The following is a 21,750-nucleotide window of genomic DNA, read 5'->3' on the forward strand; positions in this document are numbered from 1 at the left end:
GTTGGCGCAGGATAGAGCAGGGTTTAGAGCTGTTGTGCATAGGGTCGCTATGAGTCGGAAACGACTCGATGGCACATAACAACAACAACAACAACAACACTGTAATTCAAAGACACCAGTGTAAACTATACATGGTGGGAATTTAGCACCTTAGGAAGCAGAGTGTTTACCAGTGCTAATGAGACTGTTCCATATGTTACAGTGTGAGGGTTTTTATGGAAGACTTTTGTTTTTGACAATCAGAACACATTTCAGAATAGAGTATTAGACATCATTAAAACCGTTGCGGGAAATTCAAGTTACATGGCACATCGGCTTAGGGTTTTGACTCTCAGTTCTTCCAGTAACATATGGTCATCACATGAGAGTGACTCACACATTCTGTGAAGGAAAGAAAGATTAAAAGGCTGAGCGAGAATAGCAAAGTTTGTTTTTAAACTAATTTTGATTTTTGTACCGTTTGTGGTCCTGTGCTCATTTATTTGCCCTCTGGAAGATAGAGGTATCATTGCGAGACTGTGAGCAGAGATAAATGTGCTCATATTTAATTATGATTTAAATACGATGCCAAAATTTATTTCCCCAGGTTAGAATATGTAGAAAATGAAATTACTGCTTTCTCCAAGTACAGTAAACTACCGTGAAAAAATGTTGAGTGACTCACCAAGGATACGAATATTTTTTGAAACACTGAGTAGGGGATCAGATTACCATAGATTTTTGCTGGATCGTGAAATCAGAATGAGAGTGACTTGCTAAATTAAGTATGAGGTCTTTCTAGGATAAAACCAAACCCCCATCTATCAATTGTAGCGTACTGTCTCATCAGGCCGAGAAAAGAAATGGAAAGCTTAATTTAAGGAAGAGGAGAGAAAGCAAATAGTTTTGAAACCAGGGACTTTATTTGACTTCTTTTATTATGATTCCCGAAAATGCTGATGCTCATTGGTTATTAGAAGCTGTACATCCAGTTTCTTAACAAAGACGGCTTACTCCTTGAAGACTCTACGGCAGAGGTACAGAGTTCCTCTCTTGGGATCTCCAAGAAGACCATCATGTTGCTTCCCACCGTGACATAGGACATCTGTGTCTATGCATGTTTAGTATATATATTCATATATATATATATATATATGTATACGTGTTATAGATATAAAGGTATCTGTATGTACATATAAAAGTATATGTGTTAACATAGAAAAGTGTTAATATAGAAAAGTACATGTGGGTTTGTATATTTTTATATATACATATGTATGTATGTTGTTAAGAGCCATCAAGTCAAGTACGACTCGTTTTTGTTATGTGCTGTAGAATCCACTATAACTGAATCTCAGTAACAAACATAATAACACCTGGTATTAAATATTAACGAGATTGTGTTCTAAAACTGTCCAACTGTAACTCATAGTGACAATAACTCGTAGTGACTCTGAACAGTAGCTTTGAAGCGTGCCCTATCTTGAGTCACTCTCTATCTCTGTCTGGTTCACCTGCCTCCATTGCCAAAGTCACTGTGTCAGTTCATCTAATCCAGGATGAGGGTCACTCTCCTGCAGTGGCCCTCTACCCTTCCAAGCCTGGTGTCCTTCTCCAAGAACTGTCCATCCTGCCAGCGTGCCCAAAGTATGTGAGATGTAGTTTCAGAATTCTTGTCTCTGAGGAGCAACCTGGCTTCACCCTCTCCAGAACAAACTTGTTTATTCTCTTTGCAGTTCGTGATATATTCGAGACTCTTCTCCAGCACCACACTCAAAGACATCAATTCTGTCATCCTTAGTCATTGTCCAGCATAGCAAGCAATTGAGAAGATCATGACCTGCGTTAGGCACACGTTACCTCAATCTCTAGATTCATATCATTGCTCTTTAGCACTCTTGAGAAGCCTTTGACAGCAGGCTTTCCTAAAGAATTCTTCTTTTGATTTATTGATTGATAGTGCCAAGAGTGTTGATGGTGGATCTGAGCAAGAGGAAATTGTTAACAATCCCAGCCACTTCTCCATCTATCATGATACTGACAGTTGGCCTGGTGGTGAGCATCTTTTTCCCCCTTAATATTGAAATGCAGTCCATAATGAAGACTGCAGTCCTTGACCTTCTGCAGCAAATGCTTCCATTTCTCCTTAGATGCAGTGAGCAAGGTTATGTCATCTCCATATTGAAGGTTGTTGATAAATCTTCCTCCAATCCTGAAGCCACATTCTTCTTCATAAAGTTAAGCCTCCCCAATGATCTGTTCTGCATATATATTAAAAAAGTATTCTTTAATGCACTCTTTTTTAATTTGAACTATGCCATGTTCCCTTGCTCTGTTCATATGACAACTTTCTGGTCTAAGTATAAGTTTTGCATGAGCACGGTCAAGTGTCGTGGAGTTCCCTCTTTTTCTCAGTGTTAGCCACAACTTATTTAAACCACACTGTCAAATGCCTTTGCATAGTCAATAAAACACAAATAGACATTTCTTCTGGCACTCTCTCCTTTCAGTCAAGTTTCATCTGACATTGACAATGGAAAAAGTGGTAGTCTCTTCTAAACCACCCTGTATTTCCTGGCAGTTCTCCATTGATGTACTATTCTAGTCTAGAACCTTAAGAAGCCAAAACAAAGGGAAGAAAACAGGAGTTAAAGGGTCAGCTTGAGATCCTTCTCCTTGGGTTTTGAATGCAGCTATCCACTTAAACATTGTCTTAAGAAGAAAAAAAAAATTGTGTGAGCTTGTACAGTTTCATTAAGCTCCTCGGCTGATTCCTTATCCGCAGATAACACTGTATACACCTCTTGGGATGTTGAAAGGAGTAAATGAATAGCTGTTTGGGCAGTTTTAGAACACAGCCTAGTTAATATTTGATACTAGATGTTGTTACTGTTATTTTTGTTACTGAGCATAAATGATTGTTTTTGCTACTGACTTTTGAGTGTTACACGGCACCAGGCAGCTCTTGCATCACTACAATTAATTAGGTGTGTCAACACTTTTCCAGAAAGAGAGGAATTAATTCATTCATTTTTTTGGCATTTCAGGCTTTTGTACTGGAGTAAAGCATTTCTTTCACACACACATCCCCCTTCAAAGAAATGCCTGTTGTTTGATTGCACTGTATTTTTGGGAAAGGATTTTCCCCCCTTTTAATTGCTATTATTGGTATAAGGGAATCACTTATGGAAGATACTGACTTCTCCAAGAAGTCTTTTTTATTCAATAAGTTAATTTTCTTATAATTCGATTCTGTTAAAATTCCTGTAAGAAAAGAAACACAGAGTGAATCTACAGTAGGGGATCAAAACAAACTCTTTGCCTTTGAGTCACAGCCAACTCGTGGCTGACCCTCCAGTGGGCTTGCAAAGGCTGTAAATCGCACCTGAGGAGACCACTCATCTTGCTCCCTCAGAACAGCTGCTGACTTTGAAACACCTGCCTTTGGGCTGGCTGGCAGCACAAGTCTTCACTCAGGAGACTGCCACAGCTCCCTGCAGACTGGGAAGAGGAGGGCTGATAGCAATATTCAGCCTGAAAAAGTGAATCCTTCATGCATGTTGTTAGGAGAGACTATTGCTTGAAAAATGACATTCTGCTTTTAAGGCGGTGGGTCAGCCAAAGAGAGGAAGCCCCTCAACGGGGTGGATTGACAGAGTGACAGCAGCAGTGGGCTCGATGCTGAGGACAGAACAGGATCGGGCAGGGCTTAGATCGACTTGAAGGTACCTACCAGCAACAACAGCAGCATTTTTTATGAGTTGCAATATGAAAAATCACTCCACTCTTTGTTATATGTTCATTTAAAGTGTTTTCAGTCATCGAACTCAAAGACAGTTATATTCATTTGGCCATTTTTTTTAAATGAAACTTTCTTTTACTGTTGATGGGCGTTTCAGTTACCAAATATTACTAGGCCAATAGAAATATCATTCTCATCTGCTGGTAGATAATGAACTTGTCAAAAATAACAAATTCTATTGAAAATTTTGCTTTAATTGATAAAATTCAGTCCTTTGAAATACATATAATAATATATGTGTATAAATCTATGGGACAACACACACACACACACACACACACACACACCCACCCCATAAATTCTAGTTCTGATGCTTATGTCTGAATTTTACACCATAAATACAGAGAGCCTCATAGGGCTAAAATTGATGACTACATAATTTTATTAACCTCTTGGGAATCAGTTGAGCTATCGATTTCACAGCAAATGTGTTTTTTTGATTAAGATCATGGCAAAAGCCTATTACATATTTAAAGCTTACAGCCTTCTGAGATTGTGTATAGCTGATCTGAGTTTAGAAAGATCAATCTATCGATGTTTTGTCCCAAGGACTGTACCTTAGGTGTTTTTTCCTGGATGGTTTTAGAACATGCTTGTTGCTCAAAGTTTATACTGAACAAGGTTAGGCTCATTCTTGTAGAGATTATTGTACTGTGCATATAGTAACATAATTATCAGGAATATAGACAGCTTGTATCAACATTAGTTAAGCTTTGCGGTTACAGTTTGGTTCTCTATTTGTGAATGTTTTTATATTTTGCTTCTTAAGGTTGTAGGAATTTCTGGGAAAATAAATATTTTTGAGGGAATAAAAAGGAATTGATTTATTTTTAACAATCATCTGTGTGTTTTATTTTACTCCCTTTCACATGAAATGGAGAGAAAGGTACATCTCACCTTTTAGCACATGCAGTCTTATTCAAGAATAACAGAAATGTCATGGAAATAGAGTGTAATTTAAATGTGCAAAATAAAACCTGGACCCAGCCAACTTGCCAGGACTTAGCCATTCTTGACTTCAAAGACTGGTTAGCTGGCATTTTTTTTCTTTTTTTTTTTTTTAGACTAATGAGTTTGTTACAACCAGTGGGGATACTGGCTCAAGTATATCAGCTGTAAATTGGTACAAAGCACTAAAAGGGACATTAGCTTCTAATCAGATTCTACCAGTTCATTAAATCTGCCTTTGGAGAATCACTCTTTGTCTTCCCTCCTCCTTCGCTTGGGCTGACCTTAAAAGGCAGCCTCTTCTCTTTTTTCATCTGAGCAGGGCCTCCTTGGGGGTAGGAAGAAATATCAACTCATTCTTCATTGTCTACCAACCAAACAGCCTAAGGCATGCTTTGTTATCATAGATTCTGGTGCTGCTTTGTAAAGCTGGGCTGACTGGCTGCAAGATGACTTTCCTGCCCTGGGTGGGGACATGCCAGGTTGGCTTGCTTCTAAACCATTGCAGCCCAGTGTGTAAAGACCCTACAGGACACTGTGAAGGATTTCAAGTATGAAGCAGATGAACTATCCTGGTCATTAACATCGCAGGTCCTTCGACTCCAAGTGGCCTATTAAGATGCAAACAACAGCTCTGTAGTCCAGTCTAAAACAATGCATGGCTGACTCTCCAGTAGGTTTTCAGAGGCTGTAAATTGTAAAAGAGGAGACTGCTCATCTTCTCCCTCAGAGCATTTGGTGGATTTGAACCACCAGCCTTTGGGTGGGCAGTTTAACTCTCTTCCACTAGGCCACTGGAGCTACCTAATAGTATGAAAAAGTCAAAGGGGAGGGTGTGGACGGGACAGTTTTCCCCACAGAAAGCCAACCCAAACCAAAATCCCTGCTCATTTAAAGCTAGTGGAACTTTCTGGAGATGAACACATAAACAACATGTTTTCTTTAAATTACCAACTAGTGAGGTGGCATGGAATATAAAAGGGCTTATTAATCAACTGCAGAGTTCAATTGGCTCTTACTTTTGGTGAGAAGAGGACATGTGCACTTTATGTCTTAGAGTCCTTTTCTTAAACAAAGAGAAAGTAAAGCAATGTGATAAATAGTTTTCACTATACTGCACTCTATTGGTATTATTTGGTAATAAAAAGTCTTTAAAGTAGTATTTGTTGGAATGAGATTTTATTTCTGATTTTTTTCTTTGACATTTTTGTGGAAAACCAACTTAGGACAAAACTTAAAAATTTAGAAATGTGTTAATATTTGTCACCATGTAGGCAAAATAAGTCTAAATAACTTCTTTTTCTTTTAATAATACTCTAAAACCATGTGGATATATTGACTGGCCCAAAATGACCACTGTCAATATTCATACACAGCCAAGAGCAGTCATATCTTGATCAAAGGGCAAAGTTGGCAATCTAAACCTAACGTTAAATATGCACCAAATTTTGACCATAAGAGAGTATTGGCCTCTGACTTTTGGCCTCTTTTCATTGGTTATTGACTTCCGGAAATAACCAAACAGTGAATGGTATTGACAATAACCTGGATTTCATCTGTTGAGTCACAATAGCGTGAACATTTTCTTTTCAAGAAGTAGTAAAATGGAGTCAAACATACTCAAGAGAGGAAATAAAATTATTTATCCCCTGATTATGACCTCAGCGTATAAACTCGGTATCACTCTGAGATTTACGTTCATCATTTTAAAAAATATTAAGTGGAATTGATGAATTAATATTCTCATGTGATTAGAACTATTATGGCACTTGTTTTCAGTGTATCTAACTTTAATTATTGTTTTAAAGATGATCTTGTATATATGATCTTTGTAAGCAAACCAATAAAAAAAAATTTGGAAAATGAAAAGAAACCAGATCTCAACTTTTTAAATAATATGACTATATATAAATTGGGTTTTCATTTGCACTTTAAAACATGCTGTGTAAACTTAAGAACTAAGCAAGAGAGTAACCCGACTTATATTTTCTTACGCTATTGAAAAAGTCTGATGAATTGTTCTAGCCACATATAAATTATGGTTTCCATAGTCCAGCTTATTGCATGCTGACCTCTGCTTAGAAGTTAGAGAATCAGACTGATTAATTCACCTTCTTGGTCATTACTTCCAGAAAAAGTTCTGATTTGTGGGGATAATTGGTTACACTGATACCCTCATTTTCTTGTTATCTCATTGTTAAGAAGTTAAGTACATCCCGAATGTGCTACAGTGAAGAAGTCCCTCCCACACAGGGTCTCCACTGAATGCTTGTCAGCTGACATTCCCTCTTCTCTCTCTTTTTCATTCTCAGCATATCAACACTTTTGAGAACAGAATGTTAATGCTTGATGGGATGCCGGCAGTCAGAGTCAAAACAGAGCTGTTGGAATCTGAACAAGGGGTAAGCAGATATTTCCAGAGTGTATCCCTCCCCTTTCCTGGTGGTGACAGTCATTTAGAGCACCTTGAGACCTGCAGATGCCTCACCTTTTGTTCTTGCCTGCACTTTTTGTCTTTGAGCAAAATTGTGTAAGACTGGTTGATAATTTGCAGCCTCTCTTTATTACTCCCTTGAAAAGACACCTTTCTGAAGTTTAGGAAGGTGTAATGACTTCTCTGGAAACCCAATGCTGCGTTTAAATCGGTATATGCCTTAGAAGAACTACAATGCAAAGAGACAGATAAGACGGAAATATCATCTTGTTACCAAAATGGGTCATTGAGAAAGTTGCTTGGTATTATCAGTACAGAATTGTTATTTTGTCAGAAGGCTTTCTCTTGTGACATTTTTATTTACCCTTTTCCACTCTAAGGACTATGGGATAGTTGATGTCTTTAACGTCAGTGAATTTGAAAAGATCACCAAAAGAAAAAGATAGGAAACTGGATCCATTGGTTCCATTGACACTGGAAGTGCCCCTGAGTCTGTGCCTGGAAACAACTTTTAACCCGTGAACTAAAATCATCCCACCAAGTCCTCTTTAAATGAAGCTGTTGTTCATTTAATAAAGAATTTCTCTCTTGAGCCTTGAACTCTTTTAAAGAAGTATCTGTATGAGATTAAGGTAACATGAGTAACATTAAAACAAAGAACTTTATGAACAGAGAAAAGAATAGTGACACAATATGAAATGTGTAGAGTAACAATTTCAAAAAATACTACATAACTTGGGAGAGACTGGACAGCATTATGCTCAGTGAACTAACTTTGTCTCATATGGACAAATACCGCATAAGGCCATTCCTGTAAAAATAGAACAATAACTAGTAAAATGTGTATGGGAACCCGAGGGGGTCAGGGGTGGGAGTGGAGGGGCGAGGATGAGTAGGGACAAAATCAGAGTTGCACAGGTTGTTGGGTGAAGGGAGTGGGAGAAGGAAATGGGAAGCATCCAGGTATTGAAGGTAAAGACAGGGTAAGTAAGGATGGGCAAGGTATAAAGATGATTAATTTTATAAAGTATGATGCTTAAGAATGATTGTATGAAACACAGTTTGAATGAAGAATAGCGTGAAGCACAGTGTATTGGTAAAGAAACCAATAAAAAAAGAAAAAGAAAAATATGTAAACATTGTCAACTAACTATACATGTAAAAATCGTTGAATACGTATATGTTTTGTTATGAATATGTTTAGAAAGAGATATTATTTCCTTATGCAAATTATGAATATGATTATAAAGAGATATTATTTCCTTATACAAATTGATAAATTTATGACTACTAAAGAATATTAAGGACATTATTCATAGTTGTTGTTGTTGTTGTTATGTGCCATTGAGTCACTTGCAACTCACAGCAACACTTTGTACAATAGCTCTAAACCCTGCTGTATCCTGCGCCAACCTCACTGTCTCCGACGCACCTACCCCTATTCCTCCAGAGACTGAATCAATCCATCTCATCAAGGGTTTTCCTCTCCTGCGCTGTCCTTCCACCCTCCCAAACATGATGTCCACTTCCAAGGACTGGCTCTTCCTTGTAACACATCCAGAGTATGTCAGACGAAACTTCAGAATCCTTTCCTCCAAGGAGCAGCCCAGTTTCACCCTCTCTAGGATGAACCTGTTTGTTCTCCTAGGGGTCCATGGTATGTTCAATACTCTTCTCCAGCACCACAGCTCAAAGACGTCAATTCTTCTTCTGTCATCCCTAGTCATTGTCCAGCTCTCTGATACATATCAAGGAATTGCGAAGACTTTGGCCTGGATCAGGCACACCTTAGTCTTCAGCCTCATGTCATTGCTCTTTAGTACTCTGGAAAGGTCCATGACAGTTGACTTTCCTAATGCAATTCTTCTCTTGATTTCCTGGCTGCTGGTACTAAGAGTGTTGATTGTGGAGCCAAGCAAACTAAAACTGTTAACAATCTTAATCTCTTCATCATTCATAATGATGCTGCCAATTGGCCCAGTGATAAGAATCTTTGTTTTCTTGATCTTGAGCTTCAGTCCATATTGAGGACTGCAGTCCTTGACCTTTTGCAGCAAGTGCTTCAGGTCTTCCTCAGTTTTTGCAAGCAGGGTTGTGTCATCTGCATAAAGCAGGTTGTTGATGATTCTTCAATCCTGATGCCACATTCCTCCTTGTACAGCCCAGTGTCTCGGATAATCTGACAGGACACATCCCTGATGTACACCTTTCCCGATTTTGAACCATGCATTGTCTCCTTGCTCTGTTCTGACAACTGCTTCCTGGTTTAAGTATAAGTTTCACATACGCACAATCAAATGTTCTGGAATTTCCATTCTTCTCAAAGTCAGCCACAGTTTGTTGTGATCCACACAGTCGAAAGCCGTTGCATATTAAATGAAACACAGATAGACATTCCTCTGGTACTCTCTGCTTTCATCCAAGATCCATCTAACATTAGCTATAATATCCCTACTACCTCGGACTCTTCTAAACCTAGCCTACACATCTAGCAGTTCTCTGTTGACATGCTGCTCCAGTCGTTTTTGGATAATTTTCAGCAGAATTTTGCTTGCATGTGATATTAATGATATTGTTAGATAATTCCCACGCTTTCTCGGGTCACCTCTCTTTGGAATGGGAACAAATATAGATCTCAGTCAGTTGGCCAGGTGGTCGTCCTCCAGATTTCTTGGCACAACGTGGTGAGAATTCATAGTAGGTTTTTCCAATAAACTCTTTTAACAAATACTATTTTATACTTGTTAACATTTATAGTGTCACAAGTTAAAATAAGGCAGTAGAATTGTTAAACATGTGGACTGGCCACTACACGTAAAAAGAGGAGAAAGTACTCTTCCTGTCGCCAAGATCACCAAACTCCCCTGTCTTATCAAACACCTTTCACCCAAGTGCAAAAATGGTAATTACAAGGCATAAATCAAATGGATATAGAATATTATTGGTATTCCAAGGATATGTGTATGGAGGACAACATTTACAGAGAGTCTTTAAAACTTGCCCATTCCAAAGAGTTGGGGGCAGTGTGTGCAGCACATCAAGGTGTATTTCTCTTCCTTCTGAGTCTATGTTTGAAGCAGCTCCCCATTGTGGTGGAGGGTGCCTTCTGGCTCTGTAATCAGTGCTGCTTTCTGTTGGCTGCTGGACGTAGCTCAATGTGTCAGCCAATCACGCAGCTCCTTAGCTTTGAGCACGACACGGTAACTGGCTCCCATGGATGTGACCCAGAACTGGCAGTGGAACATAATTGACCTGACAGCACCTCCCTTCAACAATCCAGGCCATTACTTTAGTAAAATAAAACCAGCATCTGAGGAGTTGAGTCCAACTCATGGTGATTGAAATTATGTCTGGGTAGACTTTTGCTCCCCAGGCTGTTCATTGGCTCTTTTCTCAGATGCAGGTTGCCAGGTCTTTCTGCTGAGGTCGTTTGGAATGAGCAGGTGAACACATTAGCTATTTGTGCTACCAAGGGAATCGCTGGGCAGGGAAGATGCTGGGCTGGCCACTCAAAGTTTAAAAATTTGAGCCCACTTGAGTACCTTCGAAGAAAGTCATGGCAATCTACATCACAAAAAGCTCCCCCTCGGCATTGAAAACACTGTAGAGCACAGGTCTCTTCTGCCTCATCGGGTCACCATGAGGTAGAATTGACACTGTGGCGACTGAATTTTAATAAGACAAATTTATGCACAATTTTGTTGAAGTTTCACTAGACATAGAGACCCTAACATTTTATTCAGAGAGGATACTTTGCTGATGGGGAGAGGAGAACATGCAATCTGCATTTCACAGTGTTCGTCTTAATTTTACTTTCTTCCAGTTTATTAGCAGTAAATCTAGTTGAACTCTGCATGTTAGCACAGGAAAAGGAGATAAGGAAAAGAAAGCGGGGGAGACTAACCCAGTTAAATCGATAATAGGACATTGGACTGGTGATCAAAGCCAGGATAGTGCATTGTTGCCACTAATCACTAATTTTGATGGTCTGTAACCACATTCAGATAGAACTTTCTTGTTCCTTATCATTTTTCATTTCAAGTTAAAGCATGCATGAATAATATTTAGGCTTTAAGAGACCATAAACCAATCAATATTCACAGAAGTTGAACAGGACCCCCTGCTACGCTATTTATAGAAAGATTATTTTTGGGTTTTTTTGTCCTTAAAGTAGAGAGAAGAAAATTTGTGGGTTTGTAGGTTTTACTTAATACTTATTCATTAAAATTGATTCTCCTCCTTTTGAGTAGCACATGATGCAAGTGTTTTATTCTTAATTTAGATCATGCATATTGAAAGGAAATAGAACTTTGTTTTTTTTACTCATTTTCAGTGCACATCACAAATAGATGATAGATAAAATTTCATCTTCTTTTTGATCAAGCTTGGAGAGAAGTAGCCTGCAGTGTTTAATGAAATGTGTTAAGACCTAAATCTTTATAGAAGAAAATTATTTGTATTTCATGATTTGTAACACTTTAAACCTACTCGTCTTTAAAATTAGAAATAAATTTCTGTGTTTTGGTCGATTTTAAATTTTTATTGTTTTACTGGATTTTCGTTAGAGATAAGGTGGTGTAAATTGCCAGACTTCAGCAGAGAATTCACTCAACTCACTCGCTGTCAAGTTGGAACCAGCTCGTAGCTGACCCTCCATTGAATTTTCACCAGTATAAATCATGTGACAAGATTGCACACCTTTCTCCCAAGGTGTAGCTGGTCGGACTGAACCAACATGTTGTTAGGCTAAGGGTGCCACTCTTCACCCACTAGGCTACCAAAGCTTTCTCAGAATAGAACTACAGACTAAGATCAGAAAGGTTAAAGTTTTGAAGATTTCTTGGTTTCAGTCTTCCATGACTCATAATTTATGATTCAAGACTTACCGATTGAAGTCTTAAAAAAATTCCCAGTGTATTAGAAATTGGAGTACTTTTAAGTGTGAATTTGGACTGGAGGAGGAGTGAGACATACACTCCAATAAAGCTACATTCTACAGTAAACGTGCGGTGATGGGTGGTCATTGTTGGGGAGATGGAACTGAGTTATAGCTGACCCTTCAGTTGGTTTTCAGAGGCCGTATGTCACACAGGAAGAGATGGCCCATCTTTCTCTCATCTAGTAATAGCTGGTCAGTTCAAACAACCTGCCTCTGGATTGACAGTCACCAGATAGAAACTCCTTATGTATGACAGGAGTGACTGCGGAAACTTGAAGAAAACAAAGTTGGTACAGTGGTTGGGATCAAGAATCCCTCTGGAAAACATGGTTTTAATAGCTGGTGATGTAGGACATGAGCATTTAACTCAAGCATTGGGGTCCAGGCAGAACTTTATAGATACACTGCTTTACGTATCACTAATGAGCCCAGGTGTCACACTGCTTTAAGTTCTTACACTGCTTAGCCACTAACCCAAAGCAGTTCAAACCCACCATGTGCTCACTGGTGAAAGAGATGGTTTTGAAACCCTAGGGGGCAGCCCTGCTCTGTCCTTCGGGGTCCTGGGGAGTTGGAATTGATTTCACAGCAGTGGTTTGAAGCAGTGGTCTTTCTTTTTTTTGGTGCATCACCAGGACAGATGTCTGTTCTCCTCTGCTTGCTATAAATAGTCCCTCAGTCTTCCACAGCCAACTGGTCTCAGTATACCCGCCTTTCCACCAAAGGACTTCAGGTCCTGATGATGTGTTAATTTGGGAGCTTATAAAAAGCCCCTGGAACAGGCCTTGATTGGCCACTTGCCTTGGTCTGTTGTGTAGAGATCTGCTTGCCTCTTCTGTTACTGAATCAATTCTGTGAAATGTAGATAATGTCCCTTCAGTCAGATTGGAAACTCTCAGAGGTCAGTAGCTACTTCTTCTATTTCTCTTGTTTCTTTTGCACTTCTTGGCATATGTTACATGTGAAACAAATACAAGATTTATTAAACCTGTCTGGGCTTAACTGCTGTAGTGAAAATTATAAGACCAGTCAGTATCTGAAACCAGTCAGTTGTTGTTAGGTGATTGCAAGTCAAGTACTGTCTGCCGTGACCCTGTGAACGACAAATCTGAGCTTTGCTTGTCCTTCTAGAGTTCTCAGACATGCTCAAGCTCCTTGGACTTGATGATTACACTACCTCGTGAGTTGGGGTGAATAAACAGTTTAACTTGTAAATGCTGGACATATGTATTCCTCACTGGCAGTACAGTTCCTCAGTTTGCAGCTGGGTGACTGACACACAAGTATGGCCCTTTCACACCAATTCTGCCCTTTGTGTTAGGAGCTCTCTGACATTTGCATCATGTTGTTGTAAGGTTCCATTGAGTCAACAACAACTCCTAGTAACCCTGTGAATAACAGATCTGAAACCTGCCTTTGTCCTGTGTCGTCTGTATGATGTGACATGTAGATCACTGCTGACCAGAAAGTTCTGACTCATAGCAACCCTATAAGAGAGACTAGAACTGCTTCCTAAGTGTCCCAGGCTGCAAATCTTTGGAAGCAGATTGCCACATCTTTCTTCCAAGGACCAGCTGGATAGTGTGAACTACTTACTGACCTTGAGTTTAGTAGTCCAGCACTTTACCCATTATGCCACCATGAGTTCTATTTAATATCTTGTTGTATGTACTGTTGAATTGGAACCAACTCATAGCTGATCCTCTAGTGGGTGTTCAGAGGCAGTTGGTTGCCTGTGAAGAGATTGCCCATCTTTCATCCTCAGAGCAGCTAGCGGATTAGACTCCGGTGCCTATGGATTGGCAGTGCAATTCCTTACCAGTAGGGCACCACCGTCTCCTGATACATGCCTCCAGGGTTGGACAGCTTATGAGCAATAGCTATATGCTGTTACCAGCCTTTAAAAGAAGCTTGCACTCTTGTGTTGCTCTTTGGGGTGGATCAAGAAGTGTCTGAATGACTTTGTCATTGACCTTTGTGGTTTTCTTCCACTGGCCAACAGCTTCCCAAGTGCTCCTAGCCTTTGGATGTGCTAAAGTGTTACTAAGCTGTAGGAAGACAGCCGTACACATTGCTGAGACATAAGGCAGTGTGTAGAGAAAGGGTGCTGCTCCAAAGACTGGCAACATGATTGTATCCCTGGCCCTGTTGTTTCCTGGCTTTTGTGGCATTATGTTTCCAGTTCCCTGTATCTTCATCTGTACCATGGGAGGTGGAAGAGGACGTCTCTCAAGTGTCAGGGCAAATTCTGCTATCTCAGCCATGGCAAGCCGTTGAGGGAAAGCACATTTGACCCTCGTATTCCTGTATGTGGTAGTAGAAATGCACACGCTTTAGTGTGAGGCTCACTTAGGTTGGGAGGCTTGTTCATCCAGGTGTCGTTGTCAGAGCTGTGTGGTCTCTTTCTTTGTTCAAAATCCACTGCTGTCAGGTCTATTCTGACTCAGAGTGACCCCAGTGACAGAGTAGAGCTGACTTACAGAGTTTACCAGGCTGGAAACTTTATAAGAACAGATTGCCAAGGTTTTTCTTCTTCTGAGTGGATATGCACCCCAGATCTTACACTGAGCAGTCAGTCAAACAGCCACTTTGCAACTAGTTCTAGTTCTGCTTACCTATTACGTGGGACGAAACCCTCAATGTCTCACCAGAGCCTGCCTGACTCAGTGCCTCGCCAGAGCTGGTATGTGATCTGTACTGAATCAGTGCTAGCCTTTAAAAGAAATGGAGAATAATTAGTGGCCCAAATTCCTCCATTCCTGTTGCTGCACTTCTCATAAGGGAATTAGTGAAAAATGCAACATCTGTGTTATTTTGCAATTATGAAGGAGTAGTTTTGTTAGAAATTTATTTAAGCAAACATTTTTAAATTCTGACCAGATTGCATTATGTAAAATGGAGGGAAATTAAAACAACTTTTAAAATAAAACCAACAACCCACTGTTTTGAGGTGTGGTAATGATATTTGGGCACATTTTTAAAAAGGCATGTGAGTTCATATGCTCTACAGATCTGTGCTGAAATATTGTAGATAGAATGCCATGTCTGGAACTTGTTTCAAAATGCTGTGAGGAAAGAGAATATGGCAGAATAAATGAGATTTGCCACTGCTTGAAACCCATTCCTTGGAGTCTGAACCAACACATTGCTGACCTCCATGGATCTCAAAGACGGTTTCAGTCATGCTCCAATGGCTTGTGGAACATTGCATCTACTTTTAAATATATTTGACTTGCTTTAAAATGAAAGTCTTAAGAAGAAATGAAGATGTCAAGTAATAATAATTATGATTATGATTATTATTATATAAAATAAGGAAATGTAAAGGCTTTAGAAAGAGACATTAAATAATAGTTCTTCACCTTAGCATCTTAATTACCTAGCATTACTGTAACAGAAGTTCTCTTGGTGGGTGCCTTTAATGAACATAAATTAATTTCCTCTCTGATAAGGCAGCTGTTAAGCCAGGTGAGCTGGAGTTAGGGTAGGTTATATACTGTTGAGATGGAGCTGACTCACAGCTGACCCTCCAGGCGGTTTTCAGTGGGAGTGAGTCACATGGGAGGAGATTGCACATCTTCCTGAGGATGGTGGATTCCAACCAGTTACCATTCGATTGACAGCATAGCTTCTTACCACTAGGTAACCAGAGCTCCTAGAATAGAGGGCTGAATGTCTGAATTCAGATACGGGCTCTAGTTTTCTCTGTCATCTGGGAGAGGGTGAGGTGTGTGGGGAAGTCCTCTAGAAGGTCTCCAGGGCTCTCCTTGACATTCCTTGGAGATCAGCACTTAACAAGCATCTATCTTTCTGTTAATTATGCTTACTGCTTTTCCTCATCGCTCCTTTTTATCTCCGGGGACACTTTATGTAGGTAATGGCCTCATTTATATACAAAAGAAAACCCTGGGCTCTAATGGAATTATATGTCCATGTACAGGGATTAGAGTTTACAGCACATATTTTGAGAGAACAAAATTGGATGTCCAACACTCAGCCACCTTCCCTGTTTCTCACGACCTGTGGAACCTGCCACAGCGAAGTAACTGCTCGGACACCCTGCAGGGACTATGGCATTGTAGATGGAAGTCATGAGTTCTCTCTCTCCTCTTGTTGGCTCACGTCAGTACTGTGGTCTTGCAGGTGGAGACTAGTGATTGTCACATGGTACAGAGAGGGAGAGAAATTGGATTTTACGAATTTTAAGTGCCCTGAAGAGTCAGTAATTCAGGGATAAATGGCCCTTCTGTATACAAGTTTGCCAGTGGCTACCTGGTGGTTGGGATTAGGAATTAAGAGTAATTGGTTAAGGGTACTGGGTTTCTTCTTGGGATGATTTTTTTTTAAATGGAAATGAGTAGTGGTAATGGTTATACAACATGCTAAGTTATCATGATTATTATTGATGTGTTATTAACGTGAACTAAATTTTACACTTAAGATTGGGCAAAAGAGGAACAATTTCTGTAACAGCTATTATACCATGTTCCCTTTTCTCCAAGTGAAATGAGGAGGGAGGAGGCTTTTCTGTGATACTTCTGGGGCACAGAGCCTAAAGTCTCTGGCACAAGCCATTTAGCTAGGAACGGTGCAGCTATTGACATCAGGCAATAGGTTCATGTCTGTTCTCCATGTCCTACAGAAAATGCCAATCCTACTCGGACCAATGAGCTCCCTAGCGCTCCCCATGGTAGTTGTATGACCAAAAAGAGTGCTAGACACCTGTGCATCTTTCCCCTGGAGGCAACATACAGTAATTCTACAAACCATCCTGCAGATTATTCATAACAAGGTGTTGAGAAAAATGTCTCTATCACAAAGAGCAGTTAGTGCCATTAAGCCAGCTGTACCGTAAACTTCTCAGAATGGAGACTGTGCTTCCTGGTTCTCGTTATTTCTCATCATCTCGGCACAGAAGCTGATGAATGATCAGTGCTTGATAAATATTGATTAATTCAAATCCTATTTACTCTAAATGAGAGAGAGTTTGCCAAGCTGTGGAATTAAGATTTTGAGGTGAGTCCTAGTTGAGAAAGGACCCCAGCTTGGGCTTGATGAAGACATACGGACAGATGCAAGTAGCAGAATTGAATTTACAGATGTGCTATGAAATGCTTATCTAAGACAAAAATAAGCCCAACAGCTGTAACCCCAATGATCTACTTTGTGTTTAATTTCACATGAAGATTAAAATTATAACTGAATATAAAGGCTCAGTAAAGTCAGTGTTACTGCACTGGCTTTATCAGAAGTAAAGCAAAAACGTTACACAAATGTCTCTTACATTATCCTTTAGCAGGGCCTTCTTTATTCCCACCACTAGGGAGCTCTAGTAGTCTAGTGATAAGAAGCTGTGCTGCAATCCCAAAGGTATGCTGTTCAAATCCACTAGCTTCTCTGTGGGAGAAAGATGAGCATTCTTTTCCTGTGTGGTTTATTGCCTCTGAAAACCTGCTGTAGGATCACCTGTGAGTCAGCTCCCACCCAGTGACACAAAACAACATCATCTGTGAAGCAGGGACCAGGATTGCTAGCAAATTGGGCAAAGTATCTTGGAAATATGAATTAGCTTGGAAATACTAATTTGGTTGCCATCCACTGCTTGCCATCTTCTGATATATGATAAGGTCTTCACTTGCCACTACCAGGCTTCCAAAGAAAAGATGAATTAGCTATGTTTGTTACTGCTAATATGAAAACAGCAGTTTTTCATAGTCAGGGAGAAATAGATCTGACCTTGTAAAAGGCATATTTTAAGGGAGAAACTCCTCCAGTAAAAGAAGCAAAGAGTTGGACTGATTTTAATAATGTCAGAATGACTAGTAAGAGTATTAATAGGAAGAACTGAAAATCAATCAGCTGTGATTGTAATTCCAGATCGTGCCCAAGGGAAACAGAGCAGGCCTACAAATCCTTTCCCTCCCAGCCTGCCCGGGCCAAGTTATAAAGTTGATAATACTGTTTGCTGACTTTCACTTCCAACTTCTTTCTTCTGCTGCTCCAATCCTTACTCTCTGATTGGGCTGTGATGGCTTCAGATCAAGCCATCTTCATTGATGAGGACATTAAACCTTTTCCAATGGCTACTTGCATTTTTATAGGGTTAGTGCTTAATAATGGGTAAACTTCTTGAAAGAATTTTGTGCTTTGAGGGGGGTTTGTAGTGAAGGTAAATTAACTTTCTAGAAACCATCAGTCTAATATGGTGTGGTACTTCGTAAAGTTGTCTTTGTGGGGAAATTGATGGGGAGTGGGAAGCCTAGAAGATTGAAGGAGAATGCTTGTTTATCTAGCTTTCCTTAGCATTCTTGGGTGAACATTTACATACTAATTCATAGCTGGCAACACGTCTCACAAATCCTCTCTTATTTAACCTTTTGAGATATGGTGTCTAAGAATGACTGTTAAAAGAATTAAATTTCCACCATTCACAATTTTATAAATCAGATAATCTGGACAGAATGACTTTTACATACTGACAATAGGTGATTAAGGATTGTGATCCCTAAGAGGCCAAGAGAGGAGGTCAGCCCTGCCCTGTGGTTTCTTCGGCTTATTACCCGAATACAGTTTCCCATTGCAGAGCAGGGACAGAGGGAGCACTTTATAAGATAAGCACTATGGGAGGGTTAGGATTGAAGTAGCATGAGACTTGCTACTCTTGTGTGCTGCTGAGTTAATCCCAACTCATAGTGGCTCAGTTGCAAGGATAGTCACTTCCAACGGAGAGATCTGAATTGTCCCATTGGCTTTCGGAGGCTGTGATCTTTGGAGGAGCAGATGATCAGGACTTTTCTCTGTGGGATTGCTGGTGGATAAGAACAGCGGACCTTTTGGGTAGCAAGCAGATGCTTAGGCCCTGCAGCAGCAGGGCTTCTGACCGAAGACAAGCAGTCCCAGCAAGTCAAGCAAGCTGTGAGTAAGACTTGGAGAGGCCAAGGCTACTAATTTTGGAGGAAATGAATGTGAGAAAGGAGGGATTTGCAAAATGAGTTTTGGAACTCTTTAAAGTAGACTTTGTTGAGTGTTTGGCTGACTGTTGTTCTGCGTATGATTAAGAAGGGGAGTGCTTAATCACAACCTGATGGGTGGGGGAGGGGTGGGTAAAGGGAAGGAGAAAGGTCCCGTGTGACAAACAATGTGTACCAACTTTGTAAGGAAACCAGTATAAAATTAAAAAAAAAAAAAAAATTTAAAAATCCCCAAACGAAAAAACAAGAACAACAGAGAAAAGACCCACCAAGAGAAAACAGACTAAGTGCTTCAACTGACACTCACTAAAGCCAGAATATAGAGACCCCTTCACATGAAGGCACTGGACAGAGGACTTAGAAGGGCACAGTGCGCTGAACTAGTCCCAAGAAAAAGTCAAATTGGAACTCCTTAAGTCTTTTACGCTCATTGCTGTCAGCTGAGAACTGACTCCCAGCTGCTTCTCCACTGAGTTTCCAAGACTGTATGGGAGGAGGCTGCCCTCTTTCAATAACAGAACAGTTTGTGGGTTCGAACTGCCAGAGACTTGGCCTTTGGGTTAGCAGCAGAGTTCCCTAGGGACAAAGCCATCACTACCAGTGCATTTACATTACTTGTAAACTGCGAGTTGTTACTGTTGTTTTGTATCCACTGACCTGGAGCTGACCCTCGAGCCTGATTTCAAAGGCTGTAAATCATATCAGACGAGATGCCCACCGTTCACCCATGGAACTGCTGTCGGGCCTGAATTGTGTGCCTTTGGGTTGACAGTGCATCTCCTATCAACAGGCTCCCGGAGGAGACCATTTTAAAATGGATGGTGAATACATTATTTTGTGTACGGAAGAAAGAAGAAAACCGTATTTATTGGTAAAGTGTTTTCTACAAACAGTGTGCAGTAACAGCTGATACTTCAGGGACCCAGGAGACTGATAATAATAATAAAAAAAATAACAGTCTGTGGCCTGCTGCTGCAACAGTCTTTGGCCTAGGGGTTGGAGTGGAAAAACAGAAGTTGTACTACATCTCAGTATACAGGAGTGGAGTCTTCCATCAAAAGTTGGCACTTCTCTGGTGCTTCAGATCCACCCACAGCGCTGACGGCACAAAGTGGACACTATTCTCTGTGCAGTCTTTCTTTGTCTGCATATTTCGGCTCCCAGATTGTGCCCTGGATTTGTCCGGGTTCTGGAGCCAGCTTGATAAAAGGCAGCAGTTCTCAGCTATAGGTTGTGTAGGGCTTTAGCCGGTTGGAATCTACCAGCCACTTTAAAGGAGAAACATGAAGAAATCTATTCCCATTAAAATTTACAGTGTCAAAACCCAATGAAGGGCTGATGTGAGTCAGAGTCGGTTTGATGGTGGTGAGTATTGTAAATAGTTAAAGTGCTTCACCGCTAACCGAAAGGTTGAGGGTTTGCATCCTCTCAGAAGACATTCCTGGTAATCGCCTTCTGAAAAGTCATCACTGTCAATGTCATAAAGCACAGTTCTCTGATTCTCCTGGGGCCACCAAAAGTTGAAACTAACTCAGTGACAACTATTATTTTTTTTTCTCCTTTTCATTGAGTTAGACCAGCTCCAAGCACAAAAATATCTCACAAGTAGTCCCATTGATCTCTTTTCTCTAAACTCATTTGAATCTATTTATGGTCATATACCACCTAATTTAGCACTTAATTGAGCTCACATTGTACCATGTGCATTAATCTCCTGTCTAAGCTTGATTTTGAGTGTGTTCATTTGTTAAGTTGGTCCCTACCGAACCCTCTATGGTGGAGGTTGCTGGGGATTGAGGCAGACAAGAATGTGTGTTGAAGAAGCTCATGCTTTATTTGGAAGGTGATACTGATTTTCAATTTCTCAGTAAGTGTAGCTGTGGAGAATACCATGTATGGAATGCTGTTGTGTGTCTGGCTTTTTATTTATATCTTCTCATTTGATATTCCTAGTGACCCTGAAGTGATCTTATTTCTGTATAGCCATAACTATTAAGGCATGTTGTAGTAACCATGACTAAGGAACTTCTAGAAGAACACACATATGGTCAAAACTAGCTCTAGCTGACTGGGGGAAAAAAAAGAGAAAAAATTGTTTTTATGTGAAAGAAACACTGGAACATCCTAGGTGAGACAGATATATGAAATCATTGATCTTTGAATATGTTGAAGAGTCATTCTTATTAGTTTGCATATCCATGGAAAGGATGCCCATTGAAATAATGGCCTCAGTTGATTTAACTCGGTGCTCTCAAGTCAGTTCTCATTCATAGCATCGCTGTAGGACAGGATAGATCTGCCTCTAGAGTTTTCTAGTCTATGATCTTTAAGGAAGCCGATTGCCTTGTCTTTCTCCCATGAACCATGTGGTTCAGCTACAGATAAGCACTTAATCACTGTGCCCCCAGGGCTCCTTCCTCTGTTGGTGAGTTTATCTGACATTGTATTTTGTTGTGCTTTTCTTGCATTTCCTTGGTGTTGGGAATGTTATTTCCTCTTAAAGTTTTCACTTTTGGTACATCTAAAGAAAAATTGATAATGGGAAGTACTATTTTGCATCTGTGTAAATCTGAAGACACAGCCTAGGCATTGAGCTGCTACTATGAAGGCCCAGCTCTAATGCACGTGCAGCTCTAATCCACCAGCAGCTCCACGGGACAAAGTTGGTCAGTCTCCT

The 21,750-nt window shown here is 40.2% G+C and overlaps 1 protein-coding gene across 1 annotated transcript in view; it reads left to right on the forward strand.

Annotated features, from left to right (window-relative positions):
• The window catches only part of KLF12 (Kruppel-like factor 12), a 600,750-nt gene that overhangs the window by 270,582 nt on the left and 308,418 nt on the right, over positions 1 to 21,750 (forward strand). Inside the window, exon 3 of the mRNA XM_006882709.1 lies at positions 7,042 to 7,131. Within this exon, the coding sequence (XP_006882771.1) occupies positions 7,042 to 7,131 (90 nt within the window). The remainder of the gene's footprint in view (positions 1 to 7,041; positions 7,132 to 21,750) is intronic.

Source organism: Elephantulus edwardii, unplaced genomic scaffold (assembly GCF_000299155.1).
Source record: "Elephantulus edwardii isolate Elephantulus edwardi_28Jun2011 unplaced genomic scaffold, EleEdw1.0 scaffold00023, whole genome shotgun sequence".
NCBI lineage: Eukaryota > Metazoa > Chordata > Mammalia > Macroscelidea > Macroscelididae > Elephantulus > Elephantulus edwardii.